General features: G+C 32.7%; 1 protein-coding gene across 5 annotated transcripts in view; it reads right to left on the bottom strand.

Annotated features, from left to right (window-relative positions):
- Positions 1–21,167, bottom strand: part of Klp10A (kinesin-like protein 10A) — a 592,557-nt gene that overhangs the window by 61,263 nt on the left and 510,127 nt on the right. For all 5 annotated transcript variants that reach the window (XM_089594987.1, XM_089594986.1, XM_089594990.1 and 2 more), the window contains exon 10: positions 3,382–3,556. In XM_089594987.1, coding sequence (XP_089451113.1) covers positions 3,382–3,556 — 175 coding nt within the window. The remainder of the gene's footprint in view (positions 1–3,381; positions 3,557–21,167) is intronic.

Raw genomic sequence — 21,167 nt, 5'->3', positions numbered from 1 at the left:
TGACTTAAGTTTGGATTTTTTAACAAAAAGTATTGTTCTTGATGATTTAAGAAGCAATTGAAAACCATCCATAGTTGTCAAGATGACTATTATTTTTAACTTGATAGGAGCTTAAAATAAAGTGCTCAGAACATACTTTAATTTAGGCTTTGTTGAAGTATAGAATAATAATCTAATAAAAAATTACGGTTAATATTGGCTTACATATTACATAATTAAATTAGGCTACTACTGATTTTTTCTAACATTACTTAAACTCACCAGGAATTCTACTTTTATCGAAATCCTTAACACTAGTGGGTGTTTATTGATGCTTCGTCTATAAAGTATAATTTTTGCAACAATCATTTGAATGCATGGCCTGCGTAAAAAATGCATTATTGTTAATAAAAATTAAAATTATGAGAAATATAAGAAGTTTCATTTGCAGAAAGCTTATAAACGGTATTTCATTATAAAAAAAGAAGGTGACAGACTTATTGTGTTAACATACTTATTCCTGACTTTTACTGTGCAAGATGTATGCATTATGTACTATATAATTTTTACAAAATGATGATTATATCAGAAGTTACGGCTGGTTTTCAATTGCTTCAAAAATCGTCAAGATCGAGACTGAAGAAAATAATTGTGTCAAAATTTTTATTTCATACACAAAGCGTATAAACAACCACTAGTGTTAAAAACTATGATGAAAGTATAATTATCGATTAGTTTAAGTAATTTTAGAAAAAATCGACAGAAGCCTGATTTAATGATGTGATGTGTAAGAAATCATTAACCGTAGGTTGTTATTAAATTATTACTTGGGACTTCAACAAAGCTAAAATTAATGCTTCTTCCAAGCACTTTAATTAAGGCACCAATGATGTTAAAATTACTTTTCAAATTATCAAGATCAGTACTTTTTGTTAAAAAATCAAAACTTTACTCAGCCACAACTTTTCACAAACAAATAGTTTTGAGCAAACTAAGACTTTTTTGACAGCTTGTAAAAAATTCTTTAATTTTAGTTCTGATAAAGTCAAGAATAATAAGCTGGTCAAAAGTTGAGGTAGTTCAAAGTATTTTTTGCTTGAATTGAAATTGTTTCTTTCATCCGAAGCCTAAATTTTAAACACCTGTATTTTTCGGCGAACTTGGCAATTTAACTTAATTACTGTTTATTTAAAAGCTTTCTTCAAGCGCTTTGAAAGCCTCTACACAGAATTTCGATAGCTTATAAAAAAAAATTTTTAAGCAGAATATTCTAATTTTTTTGTATTGATCAAATTTTTTGTTTTTTTAAGCAATTTCTCAAGAAAAGCTAAAAAAATTAGTCTTCCTCTACTTTCTGCATGTTCACAAATTTTCTCGTATTTCTGGATGCATGGGAAAGAAAAAAGCCGCTCTCCGTAGGTGTGCCTTAAATTTTTTTTTTAACTAGGGACTCTAAAGTTTACTTTAAACGTGGAGCTAATATCCCCTTTGTATTAAAATCTATGAAATACCTTACGTATTATTATAATATGTCTTTTCTGTTCATTTGAGTTATTTTTATATTTACGCCAAAATACTTTTCTAGTAGGCAGTAACTGCTAGTTTTACTGAGAAGGTTATGCTGCTCTTTTTTCCTTAAAACTGCAGGGTTGGACTTTTCTACTTTACACCCAGGATCCTAAAACTACTATTTTCCACTCAGCAGGTTTTTCTTTCTAACTTTAGATATATGCTGCAAACTTGAAAAAAAAATACGCTTGCCAAACAAATGATATTTAACCAATGCTATTCAACAATTTCTCGGGCACTGGCGCCGCATGGGCAGTGATGGCATTCATGTAACAAGAACTACTACAACTTCATCAATAGGTTTCTAGTAACATGAAACATTATTTGAAGGGAGTATACTTATAATTTATTCAAAGAATTAATGAACCGAGTTCGTAAATTAAGTAGAGAAATTTGTTCTACTCATACATCACTAAGATACCCTTGTAATAACCAATCATTACTGCCCTTTTCTACTGTCAATAGTTGAAATTGATAAATGGTTAATAATAACTCTGATGGACGAAGGTGTTACTCGCTTCGTGCAGCAATTTAAAACAACATCCCGCAGAGGAAAAGATGTCGATACTAAAGAACAATACTACTCAGCCCCTTACGAACAATGTTTTTTACAAGCATTTGTTTCAACAATAATATATCTTTCGTGACTAAATAAAGTTTTTTTAGTCTTAGGTACCATGATAATAGCAAAAACTGCTTTCTTCATATTGTCATTATAAAAAGTAAATTTCTCGGATGAAATAGATATAATGTATGAGTGAGCATAATATATATTAGTTTTTAATGTGCTGACTTGAAAGTACTCTATGAATTGAGTTGATATTCAAGAAAAACCGCAACACTCCTTCACAAAACATAGCAGTATACTCAACATCCAAAGAAATTACATCAGTTGTGAAAGTTACATCATTGTTGAAATAAACGCTTAAAACAAATCATTGTCTATAAGAGTGTATTCTTGTTAGTTAGTATGGACACATTTTCCCCTGAAAGTGGTACTATTTTAAATTGCTCGACGAAGCAAATACTAGGTATATCCTCCCCCATTCTTTACAAAATTTTTTTGGCTGTGCATAACAAGCCCTTGTTAGCTAAAAAAGCCAACAATCACTTTGAATTTCAGAATGTTATCCACAAAAAAAAGCTGTACTGAAATTTTCATAAACTACAAGTGTATGTAATAAGACACAGGAAAGAAGTAAATGATTTGAGATAAATTTTCTCGCATCTTAACTTTACACTACTATAAAATTACAACGTGTAAATGCATCGCATGATTAATTTCTTGAGGATACATAAATTTCTAAGCATATATTTCAACTATTACGTAGAATGTATAATGCTCTATAGACTCCTTTTCTTCCTTACTACTAAAAATGAATCAACAGCTTTACTATCAACTAATGAGGCTGTGAAAAATAGTTATTATTATGAGAACAATATTTATTTAATAATCATTGAATATTCAGATTTTAATTACACTAAAACAATAATTTGTATGCTGAGTGTTACTATAAAATTGTACTTATGTGTCGTTCAAAATATAATTTCTCTCATTACTTTATCTCTCCAGTTTTTTGCCTTTTTTAGTACTGATAACTGTTATTTACAACGCTAATGATATTTTGGTAACGACATATAGAACTAATTAAATACTTAATAAATGTTACAGCACACCTTTCAGATTAAGAAATTTATAAAAAACAAATTATTTAGGAAAGTTATCTACGCTGACATGACGATGATATTAAACAACAGACTATTAATTACAAAAAATAATTTCAGTGCGAAATAAGAATAAGAACTTGAAAGTTAGAAAATTCATAAATTTACCTTCTTGATCATAATCAACTTCATGTGTCATACTAAAAATGCTATGTGCAGAGTTCAAAAATTTGGTCGTTTGATCAATAACTATTTTATGCATGTCTAATACTTCTTCTTCTAACATTTGTAATGCAGATACAGCTTCGTGAAAAGTGTATAAGTCTTGAGAAAGTTCTCCGTCCTATTGTCAAAATTAATTTAAAAAATGTAGTATTAAGTTTTAATTTATGACAATATTTAAAATTTACGAGTATAAATCATATTTTGACAAACTTTTTGTGTTTGAATTATATTATGTAACTTAATAATTAAACAGCAGTTTAGTTCATTATAGTTATTAAGGATCATTTAGATTCAATCATAGAATTGATGGTTTAGAGTCAACAGTCTTACCAGGATGATTAATTGATTTTCTACTGATTTTTATAGCTCTTCATTCTTAAATCAGTGGCAGCAGTCTTCTTAAGGATAGTGATTTTTTAATATAAAGTGTTATTTCTTTGGATATGGACTAATATATTATTTAACATGTGTAATAAGTTAGAAACAGACAGATAGACCCGGAAAGAAAGACGCTCCGATGTGTGTGTGTTTTTTTTTAAGTGCGTAAATTAGTTTACCACTTGTTTTAAAACTTTTTTATAGTCAGTATCAATAATAAATTGTTTTTGACAGCTGAATTTATTTGGAAAACTGTTTTTTCGCCCAATAACAGCATGGAAAAGTACTTTTCTGATTGTAGCATTTTTCTGTCGGATTTATTAAAGGATACCTTTTATAAGAAATTAAGGTATTCAAAAGATCTACAAAATGAGCCACGATGGTTAACAATCGGATAATTGGTTCAGTTGCAAAATTCAAATAATCGCTAAAATAGCGGTTTTTTAAAATTTGTTTATAATTAATAAACAATCAATCTCAAACGTTTTATAATGCCAAGAAATTAAAACGCGAAGCTCTTGTATGGCACTACACCTCCTCCTTACCTAGATGTTGTATGTTTAACTGTTTTCGCACAATTGCAATTGTTTATAAAAAAGTGATTTTTTAAAAATTAATTTTTTCTGCAGGATGGCATCCTACAGTGTCTCGCAGGAGCTATCTTTATTCGTAAATAATTCTACTGAACATTCCTGGTTGACTTAGTTTAATTTTCGCAATAGATGAATGGTAAAATGCGCTGCAAAAAAAAGCTTCATTGCAAATTAAATACTATCAACAATTTAAGACAATCTGTACTGGACCTTTTTTATCAAAAATGTTGAATTATTTTCTAAATTTCAAATAAAACAAAAATGCTCTACCACCCATAGAAGCTACTTTATAGACAATTCAATACTTATATTGCAAAAAAAAAAAAAAATTCGATGATCATTAACCACCGATTTCCAGTGAAAAGACAATACAAAAGTCATGTATGTACGCTTGATACTTTTTTGCAAATGCTCTACCTTTAAAATGTAGTTTTAAAGCGTTTTTTATACATCTGGGCTCATTTTTTTTGTGCTTCATCGTAGAACATTCGTGTATAATACATACTTTATGACGTCGTATTTTCTGTAAGTTTTAAAATAACGTAATTTTCAGGTACTAGTATTTTCTTTATTTTTATCCAAACGAAAAAAAAAAAAAAAAAAAGGTTGATTATTTATTTAAATTATACAAGATAGACAAAATAAAATTTTTCATACAAAATCATAATTGTCGTGTAATTATTTCATCTTTAAAGAGTTGCTGCTTAAACACAATAATACAATTAATATCAAACATCATACGTTTTGTCGAAAAGTTATATAAGATACAAATTGTTACACCATAAATTTTTCAGAGTTAGTCAAAAAGATACCACAGGTAATTCAAGGCATAGAGGTATTACATCAATAGAAATACGCACTTATGTTGTATCGAAAATGGTTCATTAAAAGAGGCTCACTAGAATCTGCAAATAACCTTTAAATCAAACATAAAGTGCACAGAAGGTAATATTTTCACAACCTACCCCAGTTAAAAAAAATGTCGCTTCACAACTTACGGAAACCGAGATATCAAAGATTTTTAGACCACAAGCGATTTTGAGCGCGCGACATCAGATTCTGCGTCAGCCACACGTAAGCAGCTACAGAGGAGGGGGTACCCCCAAGCCTCGATTGGGGTGGACACCACGCAAGTAACCATCACTTTTGCATTGTGTTTTCAATGGAAATCAGTAGTTAATGATTATCAATTTTTTTTTTTTTATATTTAAGTATTAAGTTATCTGAGCTTCTGTGGGTCGTACTGTTTTTTTTTAAATTGAAATTTAGAAAATGATTCAACATTTTTGATAAAAAAGGTCCAGTACAGATTTTCTTAAATTGTTGATAGTATTTAATTTGCAATGAAGCTTTTTTTTGCAGCGCATTTTACCATTCATCTATTGCGAAAATTAAACTAAGTCAACCAGGAATGTTCAGTAGAATTATTTACGAATAAAGATAGCTCCTGCGAGACACTGTAGGATGCCATCCTGCAGAAAAAATTAATTTTTAAAAAATCACTTTTTTATAAACAATTGCAATTGTGCGAAAACAGTTAAACATACAACATCTAGGTTAGGAGGAGGTGTAGTGCCATACAAGAGCTTCGCGTTTTAATTTCTTGGCATTATAAGACGTTTGAGATTGATTGTTTATTAATTATAAACAAATTTTAAAAAACCGCTATTTTAGCGATTATTTGAATTTTGCAACTGAACCAATTATCCGATTGTTAACCATCGTGGCTCATTTTGTAGATCTTTTGAATACCTTAATTTCTTATAAAAGGTATCCTTTAATAAATCCGACAGAAAAATGCTACAATCAGAAAAGTACTTTTCCATGCTGTTATTGGGCGAAAAAACAGTTTTCCAAATAAATTCAGCTGTCAAAAACAATTTATTATTGATACTCACTACAAAAACCTTTGAAAACAAATGGCAAACTTAATCCCGCATTTTTTACCAGGATGCTTATTTTCGTGGTCCAAGATGCGTAGATTCATTTAAGAAAGCGGTGACAAAAGTCACAATAAAAAAGAGTTCTTTAGGGCTTCTGATGGTTTAATAAAATGATTCCTTAAATTACACCTTGCCTGTGAGATTTTCGAAGCTTTTTAATGAACAAGAGTTCTAACATAAGAGAGTAAACGCAGCTTTAATATATTTCTCATGAACACCCTTATCATTTATACATTAAAAAATGTTGTCCATATAAGTCACTAGCGGGTAACACACACACGCTAGAAGGAATCCGTCTTCTGTTAACTCTAGGTACTAACCACTTAAGCATAATGCTTTTAAAGATTTTAAACGAGTTTAAAACTTATCTTAAGTAATTTATTTAGAAATTCGACTGTTGTTAAAGGAGTAGATTTACCCCTATTTTAACAAGAAATGTTTAAGTTTTAGAAACTAGCAGTTCATTACACAAACATTTTGATATACGTACATTAAAAAACAAAAGAAACATTGAAGAAAGCTAAAATTAACATGTAATTAGGGTTTTTAAACTGAAACATCGCTTTACAGTTTAAACTGTATATATTAAAGAACCAAGATGTATACTGCAACGTTATTAAAATGTTATGGCAATTATGAGTGTTGTATACAACAGTCCTTTGTAATTGAGACACACAGTCCGTAGTTTAGAAAAAAAAAAAAAAAAAAAAAAAAAAATTTTTAGAAAAAGGTGGAACAAATTATTACTGATTCTAACACGGCTTGATAAGTATTAGCTCATACTTATAGTATCAAGTTCAAGAATGCTGTTTACAGCATACTAATTTCCTTGTTACGTAACATTCTAACAACAGAATGACTACACCTGAAAAAATCAATGCAACGACATCTGCTAAATAAACGGAAATTTAAAAAAAATCTATGAGCCAACGATTAAACGTATGCTAAATTTCTCTTTGCAATAAGTTAAGTCTTTGTTCAAGAGGTAGTGATTAAGATAATTTGTTAAAAAATTTTTAAAAGTCTTTTTGTAACATGGCAATAAAAACCAAAAACTTTGGTTGTATAAAAGAATAAGCCAACTACGTCTAAATGGTATAAAACGATAAGTATTGTCCATTTATATGAAATTTAACACATAAGTATCACAAAAATCACCAAGAAAAAATCACAGAATTGTATTAAAATTGTTAAAACCGTATTGTTTATCAATAAATTTAAGACAAAATGTGAAATAATATTGAAGCTAAATCAGAAGTGGCATCAGCTCAGAAGTAAGCGTGCTTGTTCCCGATACAACGTCGTTCTAAGGGTCGTGGGTTCGATTTTCAGTAAGTGAAGATTTTTTTTAAACTGTTATCACCGGAAAAAGTTTCTATGCTACCCTAGCTGTTTAGGGGCAAGTTTTTCCATGAAATTTTGTATAAGAGTGATTCCAGGATTTTTTCCTCGCCCCACAGGGGTTCAGGCTCTGGCAAATGCGAAACAAAGTTAGGAATGTAGGTGGAGATTAATGGATTTGATGCGCCAGGCAGGGATCGTCGGTCTTACCAACGAAGGGTGATCCCTAAAACATGGGGCTTCTCCGGGAATGCTAATTATCCTAGACCCGGTGCTTTGGTAGAGAGTGCCGGTCTAACCAGCGAAGAGTGGACGTCCTGAAATACGGTCTTTTTTGTGTAAAGGCTACACACTGGCAAGTGGAACCGATGAACCATTGGTGCAGGGAACTCCAGCTTAACGGGGAAGATATTCCACCAGAGATATTCCAACTGTACCCATGGTATGATGGGTGTGATATAAATTAAGGGATTAGTAAATGGGTGCGGCAATATACCCTTACACATAGACGCTAAGTGGGTGGCGCCGGTGACTAGGTTAATAGACTATTGCGGTAACCCAGTAAAAAAAAATGAAGCTAAATCCTTAAAATCTATTTCAACTATTTAAAAACCATAAGAGTTTCTGATTTTGTCGGAGTTAAAAATTGATTCATGAGAAAAAAAATTTTTAAAATAAACAACAATTGATTTCTGGGAGAATGAAATCAAAAGTACACCTGTAAACTAGTGAAAACCTCGAAAAGCTACGTATCAGCACAAAGAAATGAATAATTCTGCAGCATCAATAAAATATGTAAATATTTCAAAAAATTGCTTACGCTTGTCAATTTAAAGTTTGGAAAAAACAATAATCTTATAAAGCAACTAAACATAAGGCAAAAAAAATTTTAACCGCGAAATAATTCAGCAGTAAGAAATTTAAAAAAAATTGAAAATAAACTTAATGGATGACTCTTTGTCAAATAAAAAAAGTCAAGCACTTTCACATGTAAGTATAATTTTTTAATTTGCTAATATCATGTAAAATACTCAAAAAATTTTATATACATTTTTTGGAAATGATCCGGAAAAATTTTTTTACAAAAAATTAAACTATTGTTTTATTTCTTTCTGAACCTGAAATTTTATAGATGGTTATAGTCGCTGCAGGAGGAGGCAGTAGAGAAGGTCAATAAAAGGTAATATAAAAGGTAGTTTGAAAATAATGTAGAATAACTCATACATTTATCCATAGAAAGTATAGAAAGATATATGCACCCTTCTGCACGCATTTCACCACACCTACCAGATTTCAGTGAAAAAATCATAGTATTTATTTGTATGCACGTAAGGTTTATAAAGATCAATAGTACATATTTTTTTACTGTGTTATCAATTATCTGCTTATAAATAGAAAAAAATTTTTTTACTTAAAAGCATTAAGAAAAATAAAGTTTAAATATATGTTACTTAAGATAAACCTATTTAAGATTAAGAAGAATGCATTATCATCAAAGTACAAACATGAGCGCCCGAAGGGCGAGATTGTTGTATGTTGGTGCCCGAGTCGCGTATAATGTTTTTCTTACCGAGGGCGCAAAGTGCAATTTTGTGCCCGTGGGCACACTTTGCGCCCGGTAAATCACTTTGGGCCCAGAGGGCGCAAAAAACTTTTCTGCCCGTCGGCCCAAAGTGATAATGAGCGGCAGTTACATTTCGGGCACATGGTAAAAAAAACACATGAAAAGACACAAGAAATAGTAGTTTTCCTACGAGTTTGAAAAGTCTTTGTTTGCGAACCGAGAGGTTTGCGGCCCGAGCCGAAGGCGAGGTCCGTAACGAGGTTCGTAAAGGAGACTTTTCGAACGAGTATCGGAAAACTGCTTTTTTGCCCGAGGAAGTACCAGCCTCCCACAACCACCCGAGGGCGGAAAATGATATTTTTTCGTGTATTGTTATTCTTTGTCGGTTCAACTATTAAGAAAACCAAACACTATCTCTAAAAAACTAGTTAAAGCTTTCAGTAGAATAAGTGTTAACAGTTTCAGTGTCAGGGTGTGTTGTTTATCACAGTAAAGAAAGACAGGATAGAACGGCAAGCAAGCATCGGTGATAAGAAACCCAACAGTTTTCGAAGTATTATTTATTAATAAAATGTGCCCTTAGGCACGAGAATCAGCTAAAAAATATGCAGCTTTTTTTAGTGTTATTTATTAGTTAAGTGAGACCTTGGGTAAGCAAGCATCAGTAATTAAAAACCTAATGGTCTCATGGTATCATCTATTTAAAAAATGTGCCGTGAGACAAGATGCATCAACCATTGGAAATCAAAGTTTTTTTTAATAATATTTATAAATAACATAAGCACTTAGAAGAGTAAGCATTAGCTATTAGGCCGCCAACAGTTTGTTATATGATTTATCAATAAAATTTGATTTGAGCAGAGCAAGCATTAGTAATTTGAGACCCAACAAGTTTAAGTATTATTTATTACTAGAATATGCCCTTAAGCGAGAAACACCGGCTATTAGAAACTAAATTTTTTTTTAGTGTTATTTATAATTTAAATGTACCATCAGGCAAGAAAGCATTCGAAATTAGCAACCCAACAATTTATTGGTATAGTTAATCAATCAAAATATATCGTGGGGCAAGCAAGCATTGGCCATTAGGAACCCATTAGTTTTTTAGTATTATTCAAGATTAGAAAGCACTCTCAGGCAAGTATGCATGAATTATGAGAATACATACAGTTTTTTAAAATCATTTACTTTTAAAATATGCACTTTTTGGAGCAGTTGTGACTAGAATGCTAACAGTGTTTCAGTATTCTTGATTAATAGACTGCACCTTCAGGTGAATCAGTACTATCGAACATTATTCCTACAGACTATTAGGGTAGTAAGTTGACAAATATCTCATTAGGTAAGCAAGCATCTATGATAAAGATCCAACAATTTTTTTAGCACTATTAACTTATAAAATGTACCCTTAGAAGAGAAGTATCGGTCAATGAAAACCTGACAGTTTTTTAGTATATAGTAAGTTAACGAAGTATATAAATGGACGAGCACGCATAGACGATTAGAACCGCAATAGATTTTTAATATAATTTAATAACATTACTAAAATGTTTTTATCTGAGGAAGCATTGACATGAGGAAATCCCCAGCTTATGAATTTAAGTCATTTGTGAAAAATGTGCTCTTAGGCAAGCAAGCATCAGTGATTACACACCACTACTTTTCAAAATTATTTATTGACAAAACGTGCACCTAGGCAAGTAAAACTTAGAGATAAGCAATCTAACTATTTTTTTTTTACTATTAATTATAAATAACACGTGCTTTTAGGAAAGCAAGCATTGGCAATTCTAAATCTTTGTAGAGAAGCATTAGCTAAAAATCATATTGATATTACGAAAACTCTAACTAGCTTGAAAAAATAGAGCAGTAGTTTTAATGCATAGTAACAAATTAACATAGAGTTAAACAAGCAGAAATGTCAGCAAAAGCCCCAAAAAAATTGGCAAAAAAGGCCAAAACATGTTTTCCGCGTCTAGAAGAAAACTGGAGAATCAAACATAAAAAAGTGTTGTGTAAGAAAGACGTGCAATTTCAGGACAAACAAAATGAGCTGCGTTGAGTTCAAATCAGTTCAGTCGTTTTTTGGTAAATCTCAAAAAACTGCCATTGGAGTCATTTTTTCGAAACTCAAAAAATCGTATTCTGCACAGTAATTAAAGCTGAAATTTGGCCCCAAGGCAGTTAATATAGTTCTTAATATACACACTAAATTTGCTTACTAGTTTTTAATATACACATTTAACATACACAGCTTAATTGATTTTGTACGTTTCGCAAACTACAGCAAAAATTAAAAAAATGTCCTCTCGCAAAATGGCCATAAAAAAGTTGTTAGCCAACTTAGGTACACTTTTTTAAAGTATTTGGCTCCATCTACATTTACTCTACAACTACCTAGAATGCCATAAATTATTAGTAATTAGAAGTACTTTGAACATCTATTACAAAATCGACTTTTTGTTTTCTGATAAGCGGAATCAGCGGCTCAGTAAGCCACTAAGGTAGGCCACGCCTACTGTCCTTATTCATTTTATGATCAAACGTGTTTGAAATGGAAAAGTGCTTTTTTTGCAATCAATTTTTAAAATACTTTTAATTAGGAAAAATAAATGACGTTTTAGGACGTTGTAAGGTAAATAAAGATGAAGATCTCATTTTAAGACACATTTTATTAAGATAATACTAATAGCCGTTCGAGTTGCTAATTGCCAACGCTAATACGGTGCTAATAATGACTCCTAATCACTAATGCGGTTTTGGCTAAGAGGACATTTTATAAATAAATAATACTAAAAACAACTGACTTGCTAATCCCAGATGCTTTCTCGCCAGAAGATTTATTTTGTTAATTTACTATACTGAAACACAGTGCGATTTCTTATCGTCGATAATTGCTCACCTGAGGGAACATTTTATTCATTAACAATACTTAAAAAACAATTAAGTTTTTAATCACTGATGCTTGCTCGCCTAAGAGCACATTTTATAAATGAATAATACTAAAAACAGCTGATTCAATTATCCCTGATAGTTACTTGCCCAAAAATATATTTTGTTAATTAAACATACTAAAACACCGTTGGGCTTATAATAACCGATGCTTACTTGCCTGAGGGCACAGTTTATTATTGATAAATGGTACTTTGAATAGTTGATTTGCTAATCGTCCATGTTTGCTTGCCCAAAGAACTATACTCTGTTCATAAACCATACCGAAACACAGTGTGGTTTTTAATTCCCGATAATCACTTGTCTAAGGGCACATGTTATTATAAATAATACTAAAAAATAATCAAATTGCTACTCTGCGATAATTGCTCGCCTAAGCGCACTTCTTATTAAGAAATAATACTAAGATAATAATAATAATAATAAATATTATTATATTATTCGGTTTTGGATCGCCAATGCTTGCTCACCTAAAAGATAATTTTATTAAAAAATAATTATTCATTTCCTCTCTTTCTCTCACTCAAAACGTATCGTAAAGGCTACTGTTTTAATTAATTTACTACTGCATCAGACTTATCAAATGGTCTCAAATATTATTATGACAACCTAGTACGTCCTAGTATTATAATCGTTATCACTTAGTGAGATATTATAATAATTATTATTTTATGTGAAAGAAAGAGAAAAAGAGAGAGCAAGGAATAAGAAAAGAGAGAAAAAGAAAATATTTAAAACTAAAACAATCTTGCATGAAAGGTGATTTTTCTGGTATTTTTTTTACTATAGGAATTTTTAAAGTTTAGAGCAAATTGCGTTACTAAAAAGGGTGTTTAAAATTGAATCTATTTATTTGCTTAACTCTACTCTCCTTGCATCTCAAAAGTAAAGACCTAAGAACCAAAATAAACGTTATCAGTAATAAAAAATATCATCAGAAATAACACATTAAATAATTGTTTACTTCCAGTATAATTTACTATCACAGCATTTATAAAATCCACGTAGGCAGCTGTTTCATAGGAAAAAGAATAATGCCCAGTTCCCAGCTTCAAATAATAAATCATGCCTGAATTGTTAATCATAATTTGGAGCTCAAATAGTCTAATAACAAATGTGACGACAGACGGTTAAAACATACTATGATTTTCTATTATTGTTATAGTGTACCATGAAAGAGAAACATAATTGAAATACAATGATTCATAGCATGCTTAATAAGACAGCTTTTTATAACAAGTAATCATGTTAAGTAGCTGCAATGTCATCATAACCTGATTAATAAGATAGAAAATCTTAATTAGTTCATGAGTGCTTTTAATGATATTATGTAAGCTTATATTTTATTTTACTCAGCGATCTGGGTAACTACCAACATACATAAAAATCAATTTTTTCATAGGAGTTAGTTGACGGATAGTTCAATAGGGAAACTTTCCCTACCATACCTATTAACTAAGCCCTTCCTACTTCTATAGCCTCTAAACCTAATACTAAAATAACCCATAACTGTTTTAGTGAAGTGATTAAGCTCTTTTGCTCACACAAAAACTAAATCCGAAAAATTTAGGTTCAAGACACTACCGGGCAACATTTTTTTTCCTCGTAACAACTTATTTTATGCTTTTATTTTTACTTGAATTTTAATGTTACAAATTACTATAAACGTAATGGACGTTTTGTTTTACTATTAGTATTTTAAATCTCCTTGATGCTCTCTCGACGTTGTGGACTAGTGTTAGCTTCATCCAAAACTGACTATTCGTAAAGGATAGCCCCCTTCTCATTTATCCTAAGTGTTTAACAATAACTGAGGTATATATAATGTCTACGTGCGTTTATAAAAAATGACAATGAATACTTGCCACACACGATGAGAAAAACATTACGCAATATTTTGCGATACATGAAAACGCTCTTTGTCTGAATGGAATTCGCCACTAAAAAGCTAAGGCTGGTCTAGCTCTCCTCTCTTGGAGAAGAAAGACTGGAGCATCATAGTGAATAAGATAAGAAGAAGGAGGACACTCGCCAAAGGCGATAACACTGACGTCTAATTTTTACGATGTATAAGAAGGTAGAACAATTAATTCTACTTTCTTGCTACCTCTCTTGCAACTCAAGAGTATAGGCATAAAGTTTAAGTGCTTCTACATTAGTTGGCATTTTTTTGTAAACCTGCATTTGAATTTCCGCCTCTTTTACCGTGCGGATTATCATGTGAGGTTCACTACAACAACACTATTATCATCTATTTATCAGTGCTTTAGGGGTAAAAGTTTTTTTTTAATTTTATAGCCATTTCTAAAAACTGTCTTTAATAGGCTCAGCAATACTGTGTTACTATGCATAAATGTGCTATCATCATCGGCATTGTGTAAAATCACCTCAGACTTACTTGTGGTATTAATCACTTTTTACAGCAAAGGAAGCCTTATTGTACATTGCTTTCGGACCATTTAAACACAGTTAAAATATACACCTGAGAAAACAGATTCTCAGAGGTGCTAAGTCAAGTAAGTAAAGACTGAGTCCCAAACCCAATGAACCTGCGTTACCAGACGAGCCAAATTTCAAGAACTCCAACCTAAACCACTGTATTACTGTGGCTGTTTGTATGAAATAAAAGTGATTTTTAGTGATGTTCAACTCTAGTGTTAAGGTGGTTCTTCACGATGGTGCCGTATCAAAGCGACACGGGACCCTGTGGTTTTCTAATTTTCGATTAGCTTATTATTTGCAACCTAAAATATGTTTTACTGGCACTTGACTATAATATCATTGCATTTACGTACAAATAAACAAGCTAATAAAGTCAGAGTAAGAGTTATGAAAAAATTTTTTTTTGATGCAAGGTTCTGAAAATGGCATGTACGCTCCTACTCAAGCAGACGTTGCCGCAGTTTACACGGCAGACATTTCGTTTACGATTAAATATCGATATAAATATCGATATAAATACGATTATAACTTTAATAACAATCCTTTCAAGTTTACCTGTAAGTTTAAGTAAATGGGTTAGGTGAAGAACCACCTTAAATGCTTGGAGTAGGTAAACCATGGCAGTTCTGGCACCCCCCCAGCTCCCCCCTGAGGTAGTGGTGGGGGGAGAGGATCTAGCTATAGCTGTGGGTGGAGAAGAGGCGGTGGAGGAGAGGCGGTGGTAGGGGGAGAGGCTGATCGGGCGGTAGAGGAGAGGCGGTGGTGGGGGGAGAAGCTGATCGGGCGGAAGAGGAGAGGCGGTGGTGGGGGAGAGGCTGATCGGGCGGTGGGAGGAGGGGCACGGGCGGTAGGGGCGGTGGGTGGTGCGAACTACTTGGATGGTAACGTCAGGGGAAGGGGGCCTCTTCCGGATGCTGTGATGTCGGATGGTACTGACAGCTCCCTTCCTTTCCGACCGCGAATCAAGCTCCGATGTTATCAGGATGGGTCCGAAAGTTGTAGGTGTGACAAGCCCAACGTACAGCGCGAGAGGAAGATGATCAAGCATGAACGTGTATTTCTTATCAGTGGATGTAGCGGATCACGTATCCCGTTCAGCTGCGACCAACGTTGGCTTACTCAACGCAGTACCTTGTCAAGTAATGGAGCTATTATTTCTTATCTATACGGATGTGTTAGCCGTGGCCGATGACTTTTCGCTTCTTATTTATGGGCGTATAATGTACCAGTGTAATACTTTTTTCTTAGCAAAAGCGGGTGCAATGAGTCATGCTAGGATACACGTATGTGTGAGCCGTGGCCGATAACTCTTCGCTTCTTATTTAGGCGTATAATGTACCAGCATCATATTTTTTTCTCAAGAGCGGGCGTATCGAGTGATGCGTGTTGCCAGAGAACATGTATACCATTTTATAACCGAAAGCGTATCCCAACATTGCTTGGCTTACTCCTCTTCACCGCAGTACCTCGCCAATGACTAGAGTCAGTAAATACGAATAATTTTAATCGGCGCAGTAATGAGGAGGCGTGAATGAAAAAAAACGACATAGATTCACGGAGAACTAATTTATTGCATAAGTATTGTGTATCAGGTGTACTGCAAGGGGGCACTTCTATGACCTAGCATTTATAATATACGTTCAACATTTACATTTATATTCTTCTATTAATTATATTTTCTTGTAATAAAAAAAATCCGTCCAATAGATAATTCAAGGGTTCACATTTTTTTATATATATACATATATTTCATTTATAAAAAATTCCTATTTGAAAATTCAAATTTGAACGCCACGCGCGGGGAATGTGCGTCTAGTGCGTTAAGAAAATGCTAGAGCGCGTTCACCCAAAGAAGGGAAAACCTGCTACCCAAAAGGAAACAACGGTAGCATAAAAGGCACCAGTGCGTAATATTAAAGAAGTCCTCTTTCAGCGAGCCTGGGACGCGGTAAATCCGTTGCTCACCCAGACTTGGAACTTTCCCGTGCACCGGTACATTACCGCGACGAGCACAAAGGGAGAGAAAAAGACGAAGTACAAAGGCCGATAGCTGAAAAGTTAGTTGTACACGACCAACAGGTAACATTTCCACCAACAGGTTTCTACTTGGACTTTCGGTGCTCGACCGCTTTAAGCGTGGAGACGACGCATCCCCAAGTAGTCATGGCACTAGGGTTAGCGACCACGTTCTTAGGCGAAGTTCCTGGGTCGACGACTTGAGCAGTGCTCAAGACACCCAAGGGCCCTGAGAACGACCTAACCTTACGTGACTTGGTAGGATAAGTAGTTACCTAACATTCCGTGGTTATAATAAAAATTCGTATTAGTCTGACCTAACGTGTTTAAGCAGACATATTAAGGAGGGAAAATTCAAATTGTCATTTAAATAAAATTTTCTATTAAAAAGGCGGATAAATTTTAAGTAAATTCTCAACTATCGAGTATATTATATATTTCCTTCTTTTTATTATTAACGTAAATAATTGCGATTACTCAAATATAATTAATACATGTAAAAATTGAAGATACAATTTACTTAGAATCATATGATTGAATAAATATAAGATGATTAAAAATAAATTAATTGTACTTATTTAAGCAAACCTTCCCCTCCACGTAAGATTGCGAGTTCCTTTTATAGTTTAAGATAAAAACTGTAAAAATAGCTGTTAAGATTTAAAAACGTTTATATAAACTGAGAATATTATCTGTACCCCAAAAAGGGGCAGGAATGAAAAAATAAAAGAGATATTAAATTAGAAAAATATTGAACAAAATAAAAAAGACATTAAAGTATTAAATTAATTAAATTTAAGGAATATTTAGGAGAATTCAATAAAGTAATAATCAATAAACAATTGCTGTACATGGTGCAGGAATTACTTGATTATTCAACAGATAAATTTTAAAACTTAATAATAATTATTTTTAAATATTTCATATAATCGGCAATCTAAGCAATTTCGCTCTTTTACACAGGGCAACGACTTCGCCCTCCGACATATAAACACTATCATTGTTTGTGTGTTGGTTCCTAATCTTAGAGTTTCCTCGGTACAGATAATATTCTTAGCCGATTGTTACCACCACCAATAAACCGGAGTTATACTTAAAGAAAGGGAAGTCGTAGCACATTGATTAAAAAATATCGTTTTGTCGTTGCTGCTCTTTTAAAATCCATTTTTTTAAAGCTGTAGCATTCTTCACAGCACAATGAGCTGAATTAAATTGGTGATTCATGCATTCGATATCATCCATTCTAATTTTTTATAAAGCTGGACATTGCTTCATATCATAAATGTACCTATAAAAATAATTATATTATGCAAATATTCAGTAAAGCGTATAATCATACTATGAGTAATGTACCTATGAAATAGTACACGGCGCAACCATTCGATTTTTTCAAGACCTTTTACGTAAATAACATCATCTTCTTTAATAATGGCTGGAAAGGTTGTAGCTAGATCCTCGCAGGGAACTTCTCCGGAGCTCCAACGAAGACCGTGGTAATTAAACTCCTACCATCGATTTTCACATTTGTTCTTAGGTAAGAGCTGTGCCCAAGAATATAGGGGCTTAAAGACAAAAACTGACGGTGTAGCATTTTCTTGTAGAGGTATAATAGCGACCTCTTTAAAAATAAATTCATTGTGCACGGTTTTAAAGCCTTGAACATCAACTACGTACTTAGTCATCTTAACGTTGTGACGATTATTAGTTAAGTAACCCCTCTATTCATGTGTCATTTCTTTATATACAACTGCTAGTCACCGCTAGTTATCACTCGTATCGCTTTCGCAGAGGTAAATCAGTATAAAAGAAAAGTTCAAGCTGCTTGTCATTCATTTGAGTACGTTAACGCGAGCTGTAAGTATAGTGGAGCAACTCCACGAGAATTTTGCAAACGCGAACGCCGTGGAGCGTTACGTGATTTTCTGTGAAAGAGCACGAATAGAATATCAACGCTTGCTGCATAGTGATAAAATGACCGAGATACGAGATTTTATTGATAATAGTGAAATAGTGCTTAAAAGTATTTCCGACTATAAGCTGTCTCTAAAATTGTCATCGCCAGTAGAAAATAAGTAATTAAATATTGAGTGTCTTTTATGAACGTTTTTAGCAGCATTTTATAAAATTCGAGAAGTGCAAGGGTCAGGGCTCGATGAAAAATTAGACAATCAAGATGATTATAATTTTGTGACATGGAAAGATCTTAATAGTGCTTTTAAAAATCGCATAAGAGCGGCTGTTATGACAAATAGTAGGCATTTAGATATAATAAAATTTCTTAAGTCTGCGGAAAAAATATTCATTTTAAAAGTGCGAGAAATTCTCGACGAGCAAAATGCTTTAAAAATTAATACAGTATTAGCAGCAGAGTTTTTGACAGTAAAAAACGATACAGAGACTGTTGAAGTTAAATATTTTAATACTAAATCTGATTCCATTTTTGATACGACAGACCTACATGAATAGTTTAAAACAAATGTTCAGAAGCCTATTTCTACAGATTTAGAAGAGTTTCAGGAGCGCGATTCTGGATGGACTTTACGCTCAATTTTAAATTTAGTAGTAAATGTAAATAAGTACAATGCAATGAGTGGTAGTTCTTACATAAAACTCCCTACTACTATCGAGAAAAAAAAAGCTTGCGTGAATGTACAGAACGCAGATCAGCAATGCTTCAAATGGGCCATTTTGTCAGCTTTACATCCAGTGAATAAAAATGCACAACGAGTGTCAAATTATATTCAATACGAAAACAGTTATAGTTTCCAGGGGATCACCTTTCTAGTGCAGCCTAAGCAAGTTACAAAATTTGAAAAACAGAATAATGTGTCTATTAACGTGAATTTTTTTATTTTTTGGAGAAAAGTAAAGATAGTTATAAAACTTTACCCCTTCACTTGACAGCAGAAAAAAAGGATAAACACATTAATTTGCTGCTTATACAAAATTATTATATTGACACGTATAGTGAGGGAAAATGAAAGAAAAAAAAAAATATTGACGGAGAACGTGATGATTTCGTTAATGCTGAGGCAATGGATAAAGATAAGGTAGAAGAAGATAGAGAAGGTTTTTTTAATGCTGAGGCAATGGACGAAGATAAGGTAGAAGAAGATAGAAAAGAATATTTAGAAGAAATCCAAGATGGTGATAATAGTGCTGATAATGATATAAAATACCACTACGTATATATTAAAGACTTATCTAGGTTGGTTAGAAGTTCTTTAACAAAACATCAACATAAGATATATATTTGCGACCGCTGTCTTCATTACTTTACAACTGATGAAATATTAAAAACACATACGGTGGAGTGCGTTAAAGTAAATAAGTGTAAAATAAGCTTGCCGAGGTATGATAATAAAATTTTAAAATTTGAAAATCACAAATAAAAATCGTGTACCATTTATAGTATACGCAGACTTTGAGTGTTTATTCAAACCTGTGCATAATAGTGAGCGAGCAATACAACACCATGAAGCATTAAGTGTTGGATATTATGTAAAGTGCAGTTTTGATAACGCGAAATCACGATACATTTGCTACAGAAAAAAAACTGAAAGCAGTGAGAATCCAGCTACCTTGTTTGTGAAAGAAATGCAAGATCTTGCCTTAGATTTGCATAGAATGTACAACAATCCAGTGCCAATGAGATCATTAACTGAAGAAGAGGACTTTGATGTTTTCAATGCTGATATATGTCACATATGTGAGAAGTCTACTAAAAATGATGAAAAAGTTTACGATCATTGCCATTTTACTGGAGAGTAAGTATTATATTTATGAGTTTGAAGTTGAGGAAATTTTTCCCTTTAAACTAAAATTCGCTTTTCTTACTCAGATAGCGAGGCCAAGCTCACAATGTATGTAACCTCTAGTATCAAGACTCGCGAGCAGTACCAATAGTTTTCCATTATCTCAGCAGTTATGATGCCCACTTATTTATACAAGAACTTGTAACTTGATTTCCTGGAAGAGTACAAGTTATCTCTGAAACTAAGGAAAAATATATTTCTTTTACGAAGTACGTTAAAGGGACACGCATAAACTTACGCTTCATTGACTCGTATAGATTTTTGCCGTCGTCGCTTGATAAGTTGGGATCTTACTTAGAGCAGTATGATACTCTAGAAAAGGTTTTCAGTCAAAATAATAAATACTCTTTCGAGAAAATCAATATGCTGAAGAGGAAGGGTGTATTTCCATACGATTATATAGCATCATTCGAAAAACTTGAAGAATTTGGGCTCCCATCTAAAGATGATTTTTATAGTAAATTATATAATGCGCATATAAGTAGTGGAGATTATATACATGCTGAAACAGTATGGAAAACATTTGATATTATAACTCTTGGATAGTATTCAGATCTTTACCTCAAAACTGATGTACTTCTGTTAACAGAAGTATTTGGAAACCTTAGAAATAATTGCCTCAAGGTTTATAAATGAGATCCTGCTCACTATTTCACTACTCCAGGCTTTACTTGGGATGCCATGT

The sequence above is a fragment of the Copidosoma floridanum genome, unplaced genomic scaffold, assembly GCF_036245765.1.
Source record: "Copidosoma floridanum isolate Cflo_tuat_1 unplaced genomic scaffold, Cflo_Japanese_pri ptg000022l, whole genome shotgun sequence".
Lineage (NCBI taxonomy): Eukaryota > Metazoa > Arthropoda > Insecta > Hymenoptera > Encyrtidae > Copidosoma > Copidosoma floridanum.
Note: the sequence above shows the minus strand (reverse complement) of the source record. Positions and strands in the feature narration are given on the sequence as shown.